The sequence below is a fragment of the Wyeomyia smithii genome, chromosome 2 (assembly GCF_029784165.1).
Source record: "Wyeomyia smithii strain HCP4-BCI-WySm-NY-G18 chromosome 2, ASM2978416v1, whole genome shotgun sequence".
NCBI lineage: Eukaryota > Metazoa > Arthropoda > Insecta > Diptera > Culicidae > Wyeomyia > Wyeomyia smithii.
The window spans coordinates 103,838,152-103,860,775 of NC_073695.1; the positions used below are offsets into that span (position 1 = coordinate 103,838,152).

At 36.4% G+C, this 22,624-nt stretch overlaps 1 protein-coding gene across 6 annotated transcripts in view; it reads right to left on the bottom strand.

Moving 5' to 3' along the window:
- The window catches only part of LOC129720901 (protein vein), a 136,919-nt gene that overhangs the window by 10,981 nt on the left and 103,314 nt on the right, over positions 1-22,624 (bottom strand). For 3 of the 6 annotated variants that reach the window (XR_008727309.1, XM_055672791.1, XM_055672792.1), the window contains exon 6: positions 22,485-22,591. Coding sequence is in view for 2 of the 6 variants with exons in the window: in XM_055672791.1 (XP_055528766.1) it covers positions 22,485-22,591 (107 nt within the window). In the remaining 4 variants the exon portion in view is untranslated. Of the gene's footprint in view, positions 1-13,111; positions 22,592-22,624 lie in introns of all 6 variants that reach the window. The other 3 variants (XR_008727307.1, XR_008727306.1, XR_008727308.1) reach the window with 2 other exon arrangements.

A 22,624-nucleotide genomic window follows, 5' to 3' on the forward strand; every position in this document is an offset into this window, starting at 1 on the left:
CTACTGCGTCACTGTGATGCGAAGGGGACAAGTCAAGTTTATTATTCTCTTTTGCTATCGTTTTTCCTCGTGCGACGAGCCACGTACGGAGAAAAAAACACAACGAGTTGCGCGGATCATTCTCTTCTTAGAGCTGTATATAGTCTAGTTATGTATTTATTATTTCCGAGTGAGCAATGCATCAACATTTTGTTACGTACTGAGAGGATTCAAGTTTATTCATTACTTGAACACATCGCAATCTGTACAGTTTGGGACAAAACGACAATCGGGTCATAATCGTTTCGTTTCCATCGCTGCGAGTGGCACGATATTCTAAAAGTTGGCTCAACTGTTTGGCTTCGTCGACGATATTATCATCGAGTAGAATTCGCCGCCGCTCCGAGTTAACCATCTACAAGACGCAGATCAGACCGGTAGTCCTCTACAGGCATGAGACATTGGACTATGCGCCCTTGCGGTCTTCGAGCGGAAGGTGTTGCGTACCATTTTCGGTGGACTGCAGATGGAGAACGGAACGTGGAGAAGGCGAATAAACCACGAACTACAGGAGCTGCTTGGGGAGCCATCTATGCCCACATCGCTAAGATTGGCTGTGCATGTCGTAAGGATGTCAGACGACAGCCCGGTAATGGTGGTTGTAGGAACCAATCCGTCAGGGATAAAACGGAGAGGTGCACAGCGGGCAAAGTGGATCGATCAGGTGGAAGACGGCCGCCAGACCTTACGCAAACTGCAGAGCTGGAGAGCTGCAGCCATGGACCGAGTGGAATGGAGACGACTCTTACGTACAGCAAATACCCCACTACGGCCTGGGACTGTTGGGTAAGGTATGAAGGTAAGAATCCAGTGTAAATTATTTTATAAAATGTTACGTTCTAAACATACTTTCTTGAAAGAGCTTGCTTACTGTTAGATGTTACAGTAATTGTAAATAATATTAAAATAAAATTACGGGTTTTTATGCCTATTGAAGAAGTTACTCGATAGAAGTAACACTTGAACAGGCTTTTCCCTAAGGAGAATTTAATAAAAAAAAGAATGCCGGACAACAATCCCGCAAAAATGGTGTTCGTCTCGCATCCGGCCGGTACAAGACGTAGAGGCGCGCAACGAGCTAGGTGGTTGGACCAAGTGGAGCGAGATCGCGGAAGTGTAGGACGCTCAAGAAACTAAAGACAAGTGTCCATGAACCGAGTGCGTTGTCACGCAGGTGAAATCTACCAGGAAACCAACCATATGTTGAACAAAAATAATTTTCAGAAATCGGATTTTGGGTTCTACGAAAACTCCACAATGTTAGCTGAACATTGATAGTTCAAACCTGGAAAAAAAAATTGTGAAGAAAAACAAATGTTTTTTTTTTTTAAATTTTTAACAGTTTATATTTTTTGGAAGGATAGCATTATTATCTACAACTCAGTCAATTTGATTCAAATGTCCGCCCAAAGCTTTTGTGTCTCCGGGAAACCTAACTTTACGAATTTTTCCTGAGCTGAGTGCATATTGATGATCAACATATTTTTAACACCGAATCGGTTTGTTTAATCGGTATAGTGTCTTCGGCAAAGTCGTAGAAAATAATTTTGTTGTTTAAAAAATAATTACATACCTAGTAAAGTAAAACCTGATTTTTGTTTTTAAATTTTGACTGTTAGTTTCTTATTTCTCAGAGTTCAAAAATCTTTCAATTTTGAGTAATTATTGTATTGTTTAGAAAAAAAAACAAGTAGAAAAAGTGAGTTTTTAGAAATATTTAATAATATATTTAAAAATAATATTTTTGTATTTTTTCTTTAAAAAATTTTGTCCCACACTATATAATATTCCTGAAAGGACAAAAAACTGTCTACAACTTTGCCAAAGACATTATACCAATCAAGTTTTTTTCTTTTTCTCTTTTGAAAACTTTCAGCGTTTTTGTTCCTCATTTCTCAATGATGAGACAGCCAAGCTAACCTAGTAAAACCCTTGTAAAAACAAAAACAAAAAATGAGCAGTTTGGAATACCCAATTATTTTTAGTTTTTTATTTAAAAAAAATACAGCGTATATTTTTATCGGGAAGATAAATTTATTTTGTATAAATCTACTAACGATGTCACACCAATCAAACAAACCGTTTTTGTACTAAAAATATCAATACCATTTTTATAAAATCTCTTCACAAATTAGTCGTGATTTAAAAAAAAAAAAAACACTGGTATCACAAAATGACATCATTAGCCCATAGAAACATTTGTGCAAAGTTTCAGTCGAATCAAAAATGACAGTTAAAAAAAATTAAGCGCCGTATTACAGAAGAGACTAGAAACAAACATAATGTCAAATGTCACTGAAATTTTTTGTAAAAAAAGAGCTGAAATGTTGATCTCATATTTGTTGATGCAAAGTTTATGACCTTTCTCTAAATCAGCAAAGAAATCCAAATAATTGAAACGCCTTCATAGTCAAGAAAAAAACTAACAAAATATATTCACAAGTAATGCTTTGAATGACTAAAACACATCTAAACGCGACGAAAACAAAAAACTCTAGAATCTACTCTAAAATGACTTCCAGCAAAACAAAACTGGAGGCCAAACAGAAAATTGCCAAAGCTTAGCTCAAAATTCCTGAAACCATGGAATGGTCAAAACAAAAATTAATTTCTAATAAAGTTGTAAGGAGTCAAATAAAAGATTGAAAACAAAAATGTTTCAACATGGCTTAAAGCTTTCGTAGAATCTGGAAAGGTTAAAACTTTTCTGCAATTTAGAAAAGATAAAAAAATAAGAAATACACCAAATTTTATTAAAAATGCATGAAAACGCTCCAAGAAGCAAACTTGTTGGAACCGGTTAGAACAGAAAGTAAAAAAATATAGCTTCAATTTTAGTTCAAAAAGTTCTCAGGAAAATAGGAAATCCAAAAACGTTGAGCATCATGAGAAGGCCGAAAGCTACTATCAAAAATTTATTTCCAATTAACAGTGCGTCTTGAACTGTCCTACAGATCAGACGTTTTTTCGGTTGCTTGTGGACTGGTCTTTGACTGCCTATAGCTTCAAAGTTTGTGTTTTGTCAGTGTGTCTTTTAAAGACTACCTGAAAGTTATTTCCCATCAGTCTTTCTCAAGACTACCTACTTTTGAATTTAACATTTGTTTTAACTTTTTTCGTATCACCTGAAATGGCTGGACGGAAAAAGAAACCTCGCATCGCTGCGGGGAGGAAAAGAGAGGCATCTCTTTCTGACACATCGAGTGTCTGTAGTGACAATCCTTTTGATATTTTGCCTGAGCAAGAAGCTGGTGAAATGGAAGTTACCAATAATGAAACTATACAAAATATAAAATCTTTAAAAAAGGAGAAAGTTCCACCTATTGTGGTAACTATTTCTTCTGAATTTAATATATTCAAAAAGGAACTTTCAACGTTTGTTTCTGACGTTAAAGTTACCTATCAAATTGGCCGTAGAGGTGAATGCCGCTTATTAGCCGACTCAGTAAAGGGTCGTGATCGTCTTGTTCAGTATTTAACTGTCAAGATGTACAAATTTTTTACATATGACACCAAGAACGCCAAGCCGTTCAAGGTTGTCTTGAAAGGTCTCACCAACGATCAAACCGTTGATGAGATCAAACTTACTTTAACAGAATTACTTGGCATAGCCCCTACCCAAGTAATTCTAATGAAACAAAAATCACGAGGCGAAAACAGTCAGAGAACTGGAATTTCCCTTGTTAATTATTTAATTCATTTTAACCGCAATGAGGTCAACAACTTAAATTTTTTTGAAAAAGCACATGCTTTGTATAATGTGCGTGTAAAGTGGGAAACTTATAGGAAGTATGGCGGAGGTGAAAAGCATATCACCCAATGCCGTACTTGCCAACGTTATGGCCATGGTTCCAAATTCTGTAACATGGACCAAAAATGTCTTAATTGTGGAGACTCTTCTCACAAAAAGGAAACATGTCCTGTGAAAGAGAGTAAAAATTTTCGCTGTGCGAATTGTAACGGCAACCATATGTCAAATTTTTATCAATGCCCAGTCCGTTTAGCAATTGTTAAGGCAAGGCAAGGTAAACAAAATTCAATTTCTCAATTAAAACCAACTTCAAAACAAAATTCTCCAAGCGTACCAGTGACGCATAGTTTACCTACTCCTTTGCATACCCGTTTAACTTATGCACAGGTTACAGGTAGTTCGAACATTATACCGCCTAGTGTTGGTAGTTCGAAAATGACCGTTAATATGGGTAAGCAAAACACGCTAGAAAATAATTGTATACCTATTACTCCAGCTAATATTGCTGCCGAAAATATTTTTTCTAATGTCAACTGCCTGGGGCCTATTACGGCAGGTAAACTTTCTTTTTTGCAACAGGCAATGTTCGATCTTATGAACGCCATGTTGCAGGCAAAATCAATGTTTGAAGCCATTCAAATAGGCACAAATTTTACTATTAAAATTGTTTCTAATTTAAAATTTAGCAATGATTTTAAATAAAACAATTAAAATATTAAATTGGAATGCTCGCTCATTGAAGGCCAATGAGAATGAGCTTTTTAATTTTTTAACAGTAAATAATGTGCATATTGCAATTATTACTGGAACATTTTTGAAACCTAACATAAAATTAAAATATGATCCCAATTACGTGGTTCATAGATATGATAGGATTCAGGGTTCCGGCGGTGGAGTTGCAATCGTTATTCATCGCCAAATCAAACATCGTGCTCTTCCCCATCTTGAGACGAAAGTTATTGAAACTTTGGGAATTGAAGTTCAAACTGAACTTGGGATTTTATTTATTGCCGCAGCATATTTACCATTTCAATGTACACGCGAGCTCAAAAATTATTTTAAAGGTGATTTACAAAAACTCACCAGAAATCGTTCGAAATTTTTCATAATCGGCGATTTTAACGCTAAACATCGTTCATGGAATAATTCTCAAAGTAATTCCAATGGCAAAATTTTATTCAATGATTGTTCTTCAGGATACTATTCTATTTTGTCTCCGAATAGTCCTACATGCTTTTCTTCTGTAAGAAACCCTTCAACAATTGATTTGGTGCTGACAGATCAAAGTCATGTATGTAGTGATTTGATCACACATGCTGACTTTGATTCTGACCATCTTCCAATAACTTTTTCTTTATCACATGAATCAGTTTTAAACCCTATGAGCTCTGTTTTGACGTTGGACTAACGTCTATATCGAAGTTAGGCACCTGAATTTAAAAATCTAGTAATTCAACCGGGGAAAACCAGGGAAAAGTGGTCAGGTTTTGAGCGCTTATATATCAGTCTTTTCTCTTCAGAATTTCGAGGTTTTGGCATCAAACGATCAGAAATTCTTTTACGGTTGAATTTATGTAACAAAAATAACCTATTGTTCGAGATACACTATTGAAAAATTGATAAATCACATCGATTGTCTAAATCATACCGAGCAACCAATCACCACCTCTCTTCACAAGCACAGTCGACACTAACGGATACAACCGATCTGACTTTGTAAACAGTCTCACAGCTTTCAACCAATAACGAGCTCGCTTTCGGTAGCTGCAACAGGTATTTCAACACCGTTTTAAAATGCTTCTTTTATCATTACCACTGAACAGATTCTAAACACCAATGGCTTGATTGATAGGGAAAATATTGCGCGAGATTGTCATATAATAATTTAAATATGTTTTCGATACTAAACTAGTTAAAAGTTGTGTTAAAAGTCGTGCACATTCAACCAATCACAAGCTCGCTTCTTGTTTGCTCGCGGATGGATTTTTGCTTTGGGCTATATAATAGCCTGTGTCGTCTCATAGCAAGTGGAAGGCCTCATCAGTTAACAAGTGGAAGGCCACCAGGCCCGTCTTGTATAATCAGCAGCGGTGGCTGATTCCAGCGGCCAAACTGAGCTGCAGCAGAACCAGAGCGGTAGTATCAGGCAGCAGCGGCGGAGGTAGTGGGCAGCTGCATTTCTTCATTCAGTTCGGTTCTCCTTCGATCTGAGTTGGACCCCACCAGCGGTAATCCAATTCAGATATCGTTGGGTGAAAACTGCACGAAACTGCCAGAACTGCCAGAAACTGCACGAGCCAGCACCGCCACTAGGAAAGCTACCGCCATTTAGTGTGTGTGCAGTGTGCACATATAGCGTATGTGCATCTGTATTGCTATGACATTTGCGATGATAGGGATGGCGCTGTTGCGTGTGTATGGCTAGCTATATCGTGTGTAAGACACTAGCATGTGTAGCATATTATGGCTATTGCGTGTATATCTTCAGCGTGTGTACGGATAGTTATAGCTTGTGTGTGGATAGCTGCTGCGTGTGTAATGATTAGTTATAGCGTATGTATGGATAGTAATAGCACATGGTTGGATAGCTTATGCGTGTGTATAGATAGTTGTATCGGATGTATGGAAAGGAATAGCGTGTGTATGGATAGCTATAGCTACAGCGTGTGTATGAATAGTTTTAACGCGTGTTTAGATAGTTATAGCATGTGTGTGAATAACTATAGCGGGTGTTTATCGAAGATTATTATTGTCATTGAAAATATTAAAACGTCTTAACGAACACAGTTGTGAATTTGATTTTACAGCAGCGATTTTAACTTCTTCAGCCAGTCTTTATTCATCGAGGAAAAATTACTACCTATGAATGATCAACACTTATTTACTAGAAATTTGATTTAGATCAAAACGGGTTCTTTTGAGTATCATAAATTATTGGTAAAAAGAGTTGCAAGTTTTCTCAATGAGCATTCATTAAATTTTCGTTTTTGTTTCTCGGTGCGCGGTTTCGATTTTGTTTCTCGCACACAGAGAAAGAAACAAACTTGTCGCTATCGTGAAAAATAACAAAACAATTAGAAATGCTCTAAATCACAACTGAAGAAGTTAAGATATTATCCTGTCACTCGCCCAAACCTTGATAACAACTACCGAAAAACGTGTGATTGAGCTCTTGCTATATTGAGTTATTGAACCAAACGTTTTTGTTTTTCAAATACATGAAGTTATATGCTGGGCTGGAACTAACCTAGCATGAGTTTTATCGATTAAATGTCAAACAATTTTCAAATTTAAAATTTTCGTTTGAATCGTTCTGGGCTCCAATTTCAGATAGTTTCTTAAAGTTTGCTTTTTGCTTAGATAGGAAAATTTTACCAATTCGCTCAATTAAATGATTGTCTTGGTAGTGCAGCAAACAAAGGGTTGATTCGAATATGTATGAAATGACAGCGATTAAATAAAAGATATCCATTCTTTTAGTATATATTATTATTTATAACGTTTTAACGTCTCAGCATTCAGAAATGCACTGTTAGATAAAATTGCAGCAAATACTAGAGTTGCAATTCTCTCTATTATTTGTTTTAATGGAATATAAGAATACCGTAGTCCAACGTCATGCGGTCGTGTCTTGAATACCACCCTCCTACTTTTTAATTATAACAAAGCTAATTGGGAAAGATACAAAAATTATATTGAGAGAAATTTCAATAATGAGCTTGATTTGCAAAACGAAGTGAATATTGATTCCGCTTTGGAAGCATTAAAATGTGCAATTGTTGATGCCAGGAATTATTCTGTTCCAAAGGCTCAAGTGAAATTTGATTCACCAATAATTGACGAAAATCTTCAACTTCTAATTCGTTTGAAAAATGTCCGCAGACGTCAATATCAACGTTCTCGTGACCCTGTTTTTAAAACTATTTATAAAGATTTACAGAAAGAGATTAAACATAGATTTACTCTTCTGAGAAATCAAAATTTTGAGACTAAAGTTGAAAAATTGAAACCATATTCAAAACCATTTTGGAAGCTGTCGAAGATTCTTAAGAAACCTTCAAAGCCTATTCCAGTTTTAAAAGATGGTGAACGTTTTCTTGTATCCAATGAACAAAAGGCTCAAAGACTTGCTCAGCAGTTTGAGAGTGTTCATAACTCAAATTTGAATTTTGTGAGTCCAATTGAAAATGAAGTCACACGTCAATTTGATTTAATTTCTTCCCAGAATTTTTTACCTGCAGAAATAATTGAAACTAACTTGAATGAGATTAAATCAATTATTAAAAATTTCAAAAATATGAAAGCACCTGGTGACGATGGAATCTTTAATATACTAATCAAACATCTCCCTGAGAGCACAATGGATTTTTTAGTGAAAATTTTCAATTGCTGCTTCAAAATTGCATATTTTCCCAAATTATGGAAAAATGCAAAAATTACTCCCATTTTAAAACCGGATAAGAACCCAGCTGAAGTTTCAAGTTATCGACCAATCAGTTTGCTTTCTTCAATAAGTAAACTGTTTGAGAGAGTTATTCTTAACAGAATGATGTCACACATCAACGAAAATTCAATTTTTGCAAATGAACAGTTTGGATTTCGCCATGGGCATTCCACAACTCATCAATTGCTCAGAGTTACTAATATGATACGAGCTAACAAATCTGAAGGTTATTCCACTGGAGCTGCTCTTTTAGACATAGAAAAAGCATTCGACAGTGTTTGGCATAAAGGTTTGATTGCGAAATTGCAAACTTTTAATTTTCCAATTTTCCTAATCAAAATTTTAAAAAATTATCTTACTGATCGAACTCTGCAGGTTGTCTATCAGAATTCAAAATCTGATAGATTTCCTGTCAGAGCAGGTGTGCCTCAAGGTTCAGTCTTGGGTCCAGTCCTGTACAACATATTCACTTCAGATCTTCCTGATTTGCCTCCAGGATGCACAAAGTCATTGTTCTGCGATGACACAAGCATTTCCGTAAAAGGAAAAAGCCTTCGTGTCATATGCAGTCGATTGCAGAAAAGTTTAGATATTTTTTCTTCCTACTTGCAAAAGTGGAAAATCTCTCCCAATGCTTCTAAAACTCAAATGATAATTTTTCCGCATAAGCCTAGGGCTTCTTTCCTCAAGCCAAACAATAATCACGTTGTCAAGATGAATGGGGTTATTTTAAGTTGGTCCGACAAGGTTAAGTACTTGGGACTAATTTATGATAAAAAACTTATTTTCAAAGAGCACATTGAGAGTAAACAAGCCAAGTGCATCAAATATACGAGATGTTTATATCCTCTCATTAACAGGAATTCTAAACTTTGTTTAAAGAACAAACTTTTGATTTACAAACAAATTTTTAGACCAGCAATGCTTTATGCTGTACCGATCTGGTCAAGTTGCTGTTCAACAAGGATTCAGAATAAAATTCTGAAAATGATTTTGAAGCGTCCTCCTTGGTTTGGTACACTCGAATTACATAGACTTACTGGTGTTGAACCATTAGAAGCTATGTCAAATAAAATTATTAACAATTTTCGACAAAAATCGTTGCAATCCTCAATTGCTACGATAAGCTCTCTTTATAGCCAATAAGTTAGCAATTAAGTTAGTTGTAAGTTTACTTCCCCTTTTCTGACAAGTAGGTTTAAATCCCTACGAATGATAAGTCCTAATTGCGAAAGCAAACAAATCCTAACAATTAAAATTACAAATTTCTAACAGTGTTAAGAAGTCACCATTTGTGATTGGACACACATACTCATTATTTACTAATATTTATCATAAATACTTAAGCTACTAACAAATCCCCCCTTAAAAAAAAAAAAATATTTCCAATTAACCCAAAAAATTTGAAATGGGATATACAAATGCTATGCTGAAAAACATCTTTAAATTCAAGAAGAAGTCGAAAACAAAATAGTCTTCAATAAAACTGTGTCTAGTGACTAAAAACATGTAAACAAAAAAATTAAGTTCTTAAAACGAATCGAAGGTAGGCAAAATAAAAAGAGTTATTATTGATTTTCCTCGAACCGATTCAAACCTTTTCTAAGCAAAAAAAAGTTCTGAATTTAGTCCAAAAAATAACATTACTTTTAGAAGACATTTATTTAACATAAAAAAGGAAAATGAAATTTGGTTAAAATAATAAAGTAGGTCAAAAAGAAAAGGATTCAAATTCAGTTTATTAGTTGGAAGACGTTTCTAAATGAAAGAAGAGAAGTAAAAAAAGATTCTAAATTTAGCTAAAAGTGGTTCCGTAGATGGATGAGACTAATGATAAAACTGAATCCATATTTAATTCATAGCTTATTTACACGGTGACAAAAAAGTCCGGTCACACTTTTTTGGGGTCGCCTGTAGCCTACACGTTGCATCTCTCTGGTGCCATCTATATTTCAAATGAAAGGGTTAACTTTACTGCCCAAAGTGGCAGAGTTTCGTTTTTTTGCAGTTTGTTTACATTGAGTTGTGAGCCATGGCAGAGTTAAGAGCAGCTGTTATCGCTGAATATGTGAAAGGGTACAAACCCGGACACATATACAAACACCTAAAACCGCTCGGAATCAACCGGAAATTCGTGTACCGGACCATAAATCGGTACCTAGAGACCGGAGGCACCGAGGACAAGGCACGATCTGGACGACCAAGGTCTGTGAGAACTCCAAGGCTGAAAAAGATTATACGAGACCGGATTCGCCGGAATCCCGCCCAATCTGCACGGAAGCTGGCCAGGAACCTTAAAATAAACCGAGAATCAATCCGCCTGCTTCTGCGCAAGGATTTAAAACTTACACCGTACAAAAAAACAGGTGGTTCATGGGGTTACCAAAGCTACAAAGGACAAGAGGTACCAACGGTCGCGGGAGTTGCTCGGTTGGCGCGCAGATGACGAGATTATTTTTTCGGACGAGAAGCTGTTCGTTTTGGAGCAGTCAATCGCCAAAATGATCGAGTTTGGAGTACGAGCATCCAGCAAGCTCCTGCGGACAAGCTGAAGGTTTCCCGGTTCCAAAATAAGACGTCAGTGATGGTTTGGGGAACCATTTGCAAGAGAGGTAAACTGCCTCTTATTTTTATCGATAAAGGCGTCAAAATCAACGCAGCGTACTACCTGGACACGGTTTTGAATAAAAATGTTCTGCCTCAAGCTGAACTATTGTTTGAAGACGATTACTACTGCTTCCAGCAAGATGGCGCCCCATCCCACACCCACGTCGTCTCCGGATCTGAATCCACTGGATTATTTCGTGTGGGGATACATGATGTCAAAGGTGAACGACTATAAAATAACAAATTTGGAGCAATTCAAGCGAGTTATCACGAAAATCTGGGACGAGATGCCGATGGAGCACGTGCGCGCCGCTTGCGACGACTTTCCGAGACGTCTGAAGCTGGTTCGATCAGAGAAAGGTGGTGTAATTCCGAGATATCGTCTGTGTAGTATCTTTATGAGTTACTGAATAAAGCTATGAAAGCCAGATCCAGATTTTCTTCTTATTCTTGGAAATATTGAGATTTTCCTGTGTGACCGGACTTTTTTGACCCTGTAAATGTGCCTCAAAGTTTAGGGAAAATGATTTCAAATTAGCCCAAACAGTCTAAAAGTACCTCTGCCAACGAGGAAAAGCAAAACAAAAAATATTTCACCTGTAGTTCTTAATAGGTTCTCAACATGTGCTCAGCTTGTCTGGAGAATCTCTCAAAAAAAAAAAACGTAGAGACAATTTTTGTTAATAGCAATGTTTTTTGTATCGATTTCTATTTAAAAAAACACTGCGGACATTATGATTACCCCCTCCCCCCTTCCGTGGGTTTTGGTGATTAAAAATATGTTCACAGTCAAAATGGTTTGTTTTTATTGGTATAGTACATTTGGCAAAGTTGTAGATAATAATTTCGTCGTACCCCACCCACCACCCCCAAAAAATAAAAAATACCCTGTAAAAACTTTTTTTAATTGATGATCGGATAGTCATCAATGTTTAACTAATCTTCTGCAATTGTCATAAAAAGATAGATTTTTAAAAAACGAGGTTGCAACTTTGCCAAATAGGTCACACCGATCAAACAAACCGTTTCGGCTTTAAAAATATTTGTAATCAACTATAGTTTCCAAACATAGCATTTTCAAATAGCTTCTCAAAAATGAGTTGTGTTTCAGAAAGTGAAGCCAATCGCACAAAATGGTATCTTTTGCCCATAGAAACCTCCATGCAATGTTAAGTCAAAACAAAAATGACAAAAAAAAACAAATTTTTTTTGTGGAACTGTTCAGTAACTATTGTGTTGTGTGTTTAACAAAAGTGGTCCTTCGAAAATTGTTGTTCATGAAAATATCGGTTATGAGCAGTGTATTTTGAGCTGCGAGTAAACATTTGATGAAAATGGCTTTGTTTGTGACCCAAGTTCATTCGCTGCATACTTGCTAAGAGACACCTCAACCGGAGAAGCTAATTTGTAATGATTTTGTACTTGTGACATTACGAAAAAAAATCACACACCCAGTAATCGCACCGCAACATGCGAACGATTTAGGTGTAGATTGACAGTAAAGGTTGGCAAATTAGGCGATAATAAGGTTACCTTTTGCTTCTTTTTATTTAACGAAAGGTTCAGTGTTCATTCGCTAAATTATCTCTCGCTTTGTTCAGCAGAGTTATAAGTGTTGCCTAAATTTAGGTGGATGAGAGAACATTTAATTTGATTGTGAATATATGTATAATTCGTTACCAAAGGTCCAAAAACAACATATTCTAGAATGTCTCAATTTCTATATAGTTGAGATAAAAATCTTGTTTAATTCGCCATTTATAATCGGAGTCTTCGAAACATAATAATAGATGAAAATATTCATGTGTATATGTGTTTTGATTTCTCTTCAATAAGAGCGCCGTAAAACACTGTCAGGTGGATTACAGTTGTTGTTATTATATTGAGACACAATTACAGTCGTCACATCAACAATAGCAAAGCCCAGCAACGGGCAGCAAGAAGTACGACAAAACTGGTAAAACCACGCAACCGGAAAGCGCATGCATCAACATTGGCACAACAAAGTTAGTAAGTTAGTAAGTGAGCAACTAGAGAATCGCAAAATGAAAAGAAGCAAACAGTGGAAGACAAATATCGCCCACTGACAGAAAAAAAACATAAAGACTGGGTGGCAACCCAACTCAAAGTCATGAAAAAAAAAGATAAGCAAACAACAGAAAACTACGTGATTTCAGCACTAAAAGGCAAGAAACTTAATGTTGAAAAGTGCCACAAACAAAAGATAAGCGCAGACAAATTCTAGATTCATATAAATTAATTAGGCTTACCTTGCCTGCCAGGTTCACCATGACATCAGAGGTCACCTTCCTGGGGCTGAATTCGGTCAGGTTGAGTTTTTCGTTTTTCGCCACTGGTTTCGGCTGCTTTGTCGTTTTGGCAGGTGCATCGGATTGTTGGTAGACCGTGTCGACTTGAGCGGCACGGTCTGAGCTTAAGTCCCCCAACAACAACGGTGTTCTTTTTCGGTTCCATCGTGAATGCGTGTATGCTTGAAAGTATAATCGGCCGAACGAGAGAGTTAAGAAAACTAAATTAAGGTGACGGGAGCCGTTGATGCAGAAGGTAATCGCAATCCAGAAAACGCAGCCTAGGAAAACAGTAGTGTAGCGCTAAAATGTGAATGTGAGAAACCCCAAAACCAGTAGGAAAAGGGAAGCGGAAAGACAACAGAAAAACAGAGCACTGTGCAAGTGTGGGGAGGGAATTGAAAAGTCATCGCCAGAAAGGATTGCGGTCGAGTGTGACGAGCGGCAGCTGAAAGCGAACAGTTAGTGGCTAGAGGTCTTAATAAGGTAATCATAGTTTGTGTATTGCGTCTTGCTTGTTTGAGATCATTGTTTGGAGCTTGAAGTTTTGGTAATGGTCATTGAACTACTGCTACTTGGTTGAGCTGATTTTGTAATATTTTTTTGGTTAAAATTAATAATTTTGGATACATAACCAGAAACTAAGTTAAGTTTCTCAAAGTTACTCTTTACCTTTTGGCACGCAAGGAAAATAATAAATTATTGTTTTTGGTACAAGTTGAGAATCACTGTTTAGCTAAAAAAAAAACATTGTCAGCGGGATTATTGCTCATTGATTAATGTTTTGCACGCTCTTCATTGTACTTCAATCGAACTAGGGGTTTCACCAACAACCAACTACAACTTTATTCTATATTTAAAAACTGAGGAAACAACAAAAAAGTATATATTCGTTGAGTAATATTTATTAATTTTCAAGTCAATGTTTGCTAGATAGTTGCTGACGCTCAGGAGCAGACTGCGGTTGGCCATTTTTTTAAATCTAGTTTAAATTCCTAAACTCGTTATCGAGATTTCATTTCAGCACAATAAATTAGCCCTTTTCTTCTTTTTACTTTTTTAAAATAACAAAAATTGTTACAAATTCGACTATACAATTGATTTAAGCACATAGCACAAGTTTCCTTTCTCTTATGTTCAGCGCGATCATTCACTCTTTCTTCCTTCTTCGTTCGCCTTCAATGCAACATCAGCCGAAGGATTAAAACCCGCTCGAGTAGATTTTTTTCAACATAGAGTAGTGTATGTAGCAGGATAATACTTACAGATTTTATGTACAGAATATTTATTCGACTTTGTGTTCTATCATCTAGATTTTTCTTCCTCGCGGAATAATTAATGGCCTTTTTATTTGTTGCTTTATGTTATTTTTCTTTCAATCTTTACAATCTAGATAGTTAAAATTTTGGTAACCGAAGTCAGAGTTGCTTCATTATAAGTATATTATACCGCTTAAGGAGAAAGAGTAGCGCGGAATATGTTTCAATTGGCTGAGAGAAAGCAAGCGTAATATCTCAGCACCATTGTTCTGGAGAATAAACAAATGCTTTCTATTCATCGGGATACGATAATAGTCAAAATTATTATAGAACACCAGAAAGAAAAAAAGTATAATCCAAATTTGAGTGTGTTGTAAAGAAGCCAGGAAATACAGCGTGACAGAAACACTCATTTTTTACGATTTTATCTAAGTGCATCTCTATGCGAAATAGGTAAATGATAAAACATGAGTATTTTTGATTTGAATGAAACTTTGAATTTGCTTCGACTAGAGAACACATGATTTTCTAATAAAAAGCTAAATAAAATTCATACTTGGTAAAGTTTGAAAAAACTAAAATTGCTCATTTTTGCAAATTAGGTTTTCACTATTGAATATTATTTTATATTTTCAGCGTATACCTTTTCCATGTCTAGAAATCAGTTTTCCATAACTTCAGACAATATTTCAATATTTTTTTCAAATACCAAATACCTAATACACCTACTAAAACCGGTACACCCTTTAAAAAAATAAAGCATGAGTCAAACTGACCCAAATACCTGTAGACACATATCACACATATCATGTTCTCTAGAACTCGAATGCAAATACAAAGTTTAATTCAAATCAAAAATGTTTTAGATTTAGGTATTTTAGGGAGTAATTCACTTGAAACTATTACTAACACTCTTGTCAGTGTTATGCTCTGCAGCTTTCGGAATAATGCTTGTTTTGAAGAAAACAATAAATTGTCAAAAATTGTTATGGTTTCTGCAACTGGAAATTTATCTCTGTAGTCTCTGACACTTTTGATTTTTTTTTATTTAAATTTAGTTTATGCATAGGTAGATAACAAAGCTAAAAATGGCTCTAAAACTCATATTGGAAAAAAAGAAAGATTCTAACACAGACTAACAGACGTAACATTAGTACTCAGCTCCATCGCCACAAAAAACGATCATTTCAAATTTCCAATCGACAAGTCATCGGGCGATAAAACCGTCTATGGCGCAGTCATGCAATCTCAAACGTATTTTGTGCTTCCCAATTTGATGTACGCTAGCGCTGATGTCGCAATACGAGACGCAGCGCGAACACGGCAGCAGACGGTGTTAGTGTTACTAACGTAAAGTACTGTGTTATGTCTGTTAGTCTGTGATCATAGCTTTTTAACCAAACAAATAAAATTTGGTGCCCCTAGCAAAGATAGAAGTCCGTCAAAAAGTCACAGAATAATTGCTTCATTTGAGTCTCTGAAGACTTAACACACTTTTAATTTGGCTAGGAGTACAGAAATACCAAAATTAGTTTTGCCTTAGAGCTCAAACTGAAAAAAATGAAAGATTATAACATTTTAATCGTTTCTGTGAATTGTGGCGTCCTTAGCTACCTCGGAAGTTCAAAAAGTCTTTAAAGATATAAGTTTTATTATAAGCAAACGTAGAAGCGACGCACCCGTCGAGCAATTACTCTGCGGCCTAAAACTAAATGCTACAAGTTGCACTCATTACAAGACAACGCGTTTGAAATCTAGATAAAATTTCTGGAATTGATATTTAAGCAAAGCATCCAAATGATACAAATTAGAACGCCATATTCTATTTGACCGGAAAGCTTCGTTACAAAAAAAAGGTCTTGAGGATTATTTTATTAAAGAAAAATAAGATTAGCATTACAACCACATTTTTTCTCTTCAATTAAAAAGAAAAACCATAAAAAAAAATTAAAAACTGATTGTACACGCAAAAGTTGGATGGTGCCAACCCAGTACAAAATTGTGCGTTTTTAGCGCATTGATGTAGTTTGAAACCAGTACAATGATTGCGTGTTGGGCATAACGCAAATCATGCTCTCAACTCTGCTCCGCTCCGTTTCAACTGGTGTTAGTATCGTCATGTTGATTTGTACTGGTGTTGATAATATTTTTCATAAGGTTGCTCTCTTTGAAACAGTGCAACCAGCAATCAATACTGATACTTTGAGTACTGACTAGATTAAAGAAAATATTAACTGATCGGTTCACTTTCATGAATCCGGTCATTCAAAACCATCATTGAATCATTAACAATTAAAAGGACATTAAGTTTGTTCAAAACATTTTGCATTTATCTATGATTCTGGTTTTATTCATCTGCCTATGATTCCACGTTACTGGCACCAGCGTCATTAAGTTGTGTGGGGGAACATGGATCGCTGAAAGTTGTTTAAGCTGCAGAGTATTATGAGGGATGAGCAAGTTGTTCATATCAACCGGCGCACGAAAACGAAGCACGATTTGTCGAGCGTCCTAAAATGATCGTTCGCCCGAAACTGAAGTTTACCGGAACATCACGATTCTGGTGTATATGATATTATTCTGATTTCAATCCATGTCAATGTGTTCGCAGTACAACTGTTGCGTTATGCATTTCACACCTTTATTGTGCGATTTCAGTGCAAAATTTGTGCGAATCCGGAAGACACATTGATTGTGCAAGACTTCAACTTTTGCGTGTAGAAACCAGAGATAAATTTGAGTTTGTTTACGGAAAACGTAATGATATTTTTCGCACATAGCGAATTTACGGGTTTGACTTTTTTATTACAACAGGTGTCAACAGTAAATAAATACACACGTAAACAAACCGATTGACAGCTGTTGGTTGTATAGAGTGTGATTGAGACTCTAATTTTGACATCGGTCTGAAGTATGTTTACAGAAGAAATACTCATGTCGAACTCGTTTTCGCGGTGTAACTACACTCGGACTACACTTTCTACCTAAATTATTTTTTCACTTTCCGGACTACATTTTATCTCTCTCTGACTACACTTTTTCTGTCCCGGACTACCCCCGAACTGAGCAGAGTGTATTTTTGTGAGTTACCAACACATTTTCACGTATGTGTCAAAACTGTTTGTTTAAGGGTGCGATATGACAACGACGATCACTTCCATCAATAGTGATATGTCTGCCACGAGTACCTAGACTAAAGAAGAAGTATACCACAAAAGATCAAAATAATGGTCGCAGTAGTCCAAATCTTACAAAAAAAAACTGGTTTGTTTTGGTTCTCGTTCCACGTGGTAAAGTGTCAGGTGAATTTTTTTTCAGCACATTTGCGAGATGGAAATCTAAAATGGAAACGAGACAAAATGACGATGGCGATAATGACCAATCAAAACAAATTGACAGCTATCCCTATTGTTACGCATACCAATGCAACTACACAGAAAATGTTTTTTTTTTCAAGCTGTGAAGTGTAGTCCGGGACGTTGTAGCTATACTGCGAAAAAACGAATTCAACATCAGAAAGAGAGAGAGACAGAGTGAGAGAGATAGGCGATGAAAAACGCCAATTTGGCAACTGGGTTCCAGGTTCTCAAAGCGCATTATTGACTAACTTTTTGATTCAACTGGTACAACCTGTAATGATAAAAGTCCAGGGAAATATTAAAGTGCATCACAAAAACCGTGAAAGTGTAAATTTTTATGTATTCAATTTTATGCACTTTCTCTCGGTTAAAAAGAACTGTAATAATGCAATTTTATAGCATTCTTAATTCATTGTTTGGCAATGAAATAAGAAAATAGTATAAAAAGGTGTATAAAAGGAGGTGTTCCTTTATTGTACCTAACTATAGTACAATACCTCTTTATTACCCTTCTTTTTTTCTTTTCCCTGCTTTTGGCACCATAGGCAAAAACATCATATCAAGGAGACTGGTATCTCTGGATCGATCCCATCAAATCTTATTAATTTTTATATTTTTCTTCTTCTCGCACATCCATAGCCCTGTTGTTCTTTTTTTTCTGGATGGCGTGCTACGCTACGCAGTGATGCCATTCGCACGGAATATAATTAAATGCTTTTAATGCTAATTTTCAAAATAATGTTACGTTAGGTAAATAAATAACATGAAACAAAAATGTACTCTAAGAACATTAAAGGCTGCGTAAAAGCTGATTATTGGTGTGTAAATATCTATTAGAACGAAATGAAGGCAGACGACTGTTGGTAAAAAGGTTTTTTTTATTTAGGTATAAAAATACCAAATTATTTAAAAACAAGATAAGAATGTCAAACAAGTGAAATCAGTACGGCATGTATCTGCTGTCAAATTTTTTCTCGCGGTTTTTCGCTTCGCCAGTTTTCAAACGGAATTGCACAATTTTTCTAACCAGTACATCTTTGAATTCTTCGTGGTTAAATAAATGACTTGGAAGAAGTTCCACCTCCTTTAGAATTTTTTCTTGTACCTGATGTTCCTGACTCGAAGCTTTGGGCTTCGAAATAATACTTCCATCACTCGGAAAAACTCAAATATCCGTTTTGAGATATTGTAGTACCCCTTCCTCCCGCGAATACGAGTAAAATTAGAGGAATTATTTTCGAGGTATTGAGGCTGGAGCAGGTGTTTCAGGCATTTTTGACATGTAAGCGGACGCGTGGCCATTTTCCGACATATATGCGAGCGCATCCAACAGTTCTTTAGATTCTGCGATCAAAGATTCGTAATCTAAATAGTAACATATTGCTTCTTCAGAATTTGTTTTCGATTGCACCCTGTTGTTGAAAAAGTGAAAAACTAACATATTTTTCAACCTTTTTATATTAATGTTTTCCTGTCTTACCTGGTGTTGTCTTCTTCATGTGGTTGTAGAATCTCACTGGACTCAGTGAATTTATCTTTCAGCAATTTCTTCTTACGCAACTTCATCAAATCCATCAAACTCTTGCTCTTGATCGTGCATGTAATAGGAAGATTGGACCTTTGTCATATACTGCGTTAATGTGTTGATCTCCAGAATTTGTGAAAATTGTAATGATGTCGGACGACGCTGTTTGAAACGGACCAACGAAAACACACTTTCAAGGCAATCCTGTATGAACTTAGCTGTTAAAACTATTTTGTGCCCTTTCTTCAAAAGACGGTCGCTCTGCCTTAGCACAGTTTGTGTGCACATTGTAAGTGCTGATTTCCACGGTTTCCAATGACCTAGTGCCCCAACTCTTACGTCATGTATCAACTGGGAAGTTTGGTTTAAATGATCACACACGCTTTTGTAGTAATCAGGGTTATTCAATCTCAGCGATACGTCTTCAGAGCGGTTGGTCATCATTGCATATCAAAGGGTAATATCTTCCAGATAAGCTGCAGTGGCTAGTAGCGAAGGATTTTTTTTCTCCAAGGCTGCAAACCGAAGAGTACTTGCGTTATCTAAATTGCAAAATTTAGTGGAGTTTGATACCTTCATCTTATCAACAGATGACATTTTTGCTTCGAAATTAACATCTACTTCCTTTAGCGTATATTCCTTTAGCGTTCAACTGGTTGCCATGCTCATAACTGACAAGCTCCTTCAAGTGGTCCCGGTGTACAATACTGGATGGGAGTTTCTTGAGCTCAATATACCACTCTGGTAAGGTCAGGTAAACATTGTTCAACCATCCGTGGACTATTTTTTTAAAAACGTGCACTGCATCAGGGATAATCTCCAATCGACGTGAGCTATCTAACAGATGATCGAGGGAAGTTAGTTGTTCCGATTACCTGATCTTTGCTTGAGCAGTACACGCGTGCTTCCTCCGTACTTAATTCATCGAGCTAATCCTGCAGTCCCTATCTTCCTTGGTCATAGTTGCTACTTTGCTCTGTTGCAATATAAAAATGTCTTCCAGGGTTCCTATGAACATCACAATTGTTGGATTTGATTAACTAAATGTTCTAATAACACTTAGAACAAGTTAGTTTACCGGTATCATAATGAATCCTCTCAACATGTCGCGTAAGCGTCCTACTGGAAGATAAGGAAAACCTTTTTCTATTAGCTTCTCGTAGCCACCTCCACAAGCGAAGCGAACCTTAAGTCCCTTTACAATCGTTTCACGGACATGTGCCTGCAAGTGGGTATTTTCAAAATTTAATTCACAACGGATTCAATAGTAGAATTTAGTTTACACTGCACAATCTACTTCCGGCAGTCACATTAAACAACGGTATGTCGCTTTCGTGCTTCACGCAAAGCCGTATCCAATTCTTGCGCACTTCTAGATCTTTTGGAAAACGGTAGAAGTGATAAACCCGATGAGACCTCTTACTACGTCGGCAATTGTACGCTTTGCACTTCATTTCGAATATTCACTTGAATATTCTAGATATTTAGTAAGAAGCGAAACCGTAAATACCACACCATGAAACAAAACAAAGGAAATATGCCACCCAGCAATATTGCCAAAATCAAAACGATAAGCCTGATGGTAAATTTAGGCGCACTCGGAGTTTTCAATTTCAGCCATTCAACGAGTGGTTCCCAAAGTGGATGCAAATCTATACCCAGTTGGCTCTCCTTAGATACAAAGACAAGCGTCTAATCAAACAGTGGTAGCCTGTTATGAAAGTGATAGTAATTACATCGCATTCGAATGCATTCGCACATATACTAACATGCGTCAGTTCCACCTGCACTCAATAGACTGTGCTGCCAGAACTGTCGCTCGATTTCAGGCAGAGTTCTTAGTCTTCTTGATATGATGTTTTTGCCATAGGTGATCCATACAGCCAATGAAGTCAAGTTTTGGTTGTCGTTACCTTTCTTGATTGTTTGGCTCAGTATTTGCCAGTTCGTTTGGCCCACAACATTCTCTCCGCCTATCCCTCACTCTGAGTATTGCTAGTTTATAGGAATTCATGATCTGGAACCCGACTAATCGAATTACAGGCAGCAAACAAACCAATGACTGTAAAACTGGTGAACGCGAGTTCATCCATGCTAAAAAGACATACTCTCTGTTTGCTTAAACTTCCAGGTTATTTTTTTTCTACCGTTTCGTGAAGGTTTGAACAAACTAGAGAACTCGCCCAGTAAGTTAGACTTTGAGAAAAGCAACCTAAATAAAAACAACAACACTAATAAAAATTCAGCATTTCTAGTAAGGCAGTTCCTATAATATCAATTGTTAAAGTTTAATTTACGAGTATTTGACACTGGTTGGTCCGGTAGTGGGTATACTGAACGGAACAATTTTCGCTACGCTTCGTTGGACTATTATAGTATCTAATAAAAGTGAGTATCGGTTTGATTGGTCGAACGGTTTGATGCAAAACATAAGTGTTTATCTCTTTTCTCTCATCATGTTAGTTGCAATGATTTATCCAAGATTGTTGGAATGTTTTCTTCGAGCTATAAATATTTGGCATTTGTTATAGTGATAAAATTTATCAATAATCAAATATAAATAGTATTTTTACACATTATACACAAATTTGTACTATAACTTTATAATTAAATAAAGCAAAGACTCTTTCTCTGTATTATCATACAAGAAAACATGACTCGTTTTCCATTATTTACAAATATTGAAAAGGGTGCAATTAGAAACGTACCTAATAGTTTTGGTCATAGAGAAACAATACTAACTACAAGCTAATTTTTGGCATTCTTTAAGGTTGAATTGTAAATTCCCTTCGTGAGTTGATATAACGTAGAAAGGATCTCTTTTATAACGCAGTCATTCGTTTAATTCGAGCGGGCGGCGTTTAAAACAGAACCTCTTTGTCGACAAATTAGACCCGATGAGAGTGGGGGAGAGAAAGGAAAATTTTTCCGGACCCACGGATCTCTTTTACTTTTTTCCGGGTCCGGATTTCTCCCAACGGGCCTTCAAGGAGTGAATTAAGTATGATGATTGTTGTGTAAAAGATTTTGCCTATGTGATAAGCGGAGGGATCTCGGAGATTATTTGGACGAAGTGGGACAGAGGAAGGTTGAGAGGTGGGTTGTCAAGTTCTGTGTTTGACGATTGGTCGGTGTGTCTAATTTGTTAATTCAACAATTGGTGTTATGAAGCCTATTTTAGCAATAGTAACCTCCATATCCGTAACCGTAGGAGCAATCCTGGTGCTTACTGGACGTTGTTGGATGATAGTCGATGTCTTTGTTTTCGCACTTTTGACCCGAGAAGCCTTTCGGGCACCTGGAAAAGGAGATGTATATTCGGTTAATAAAA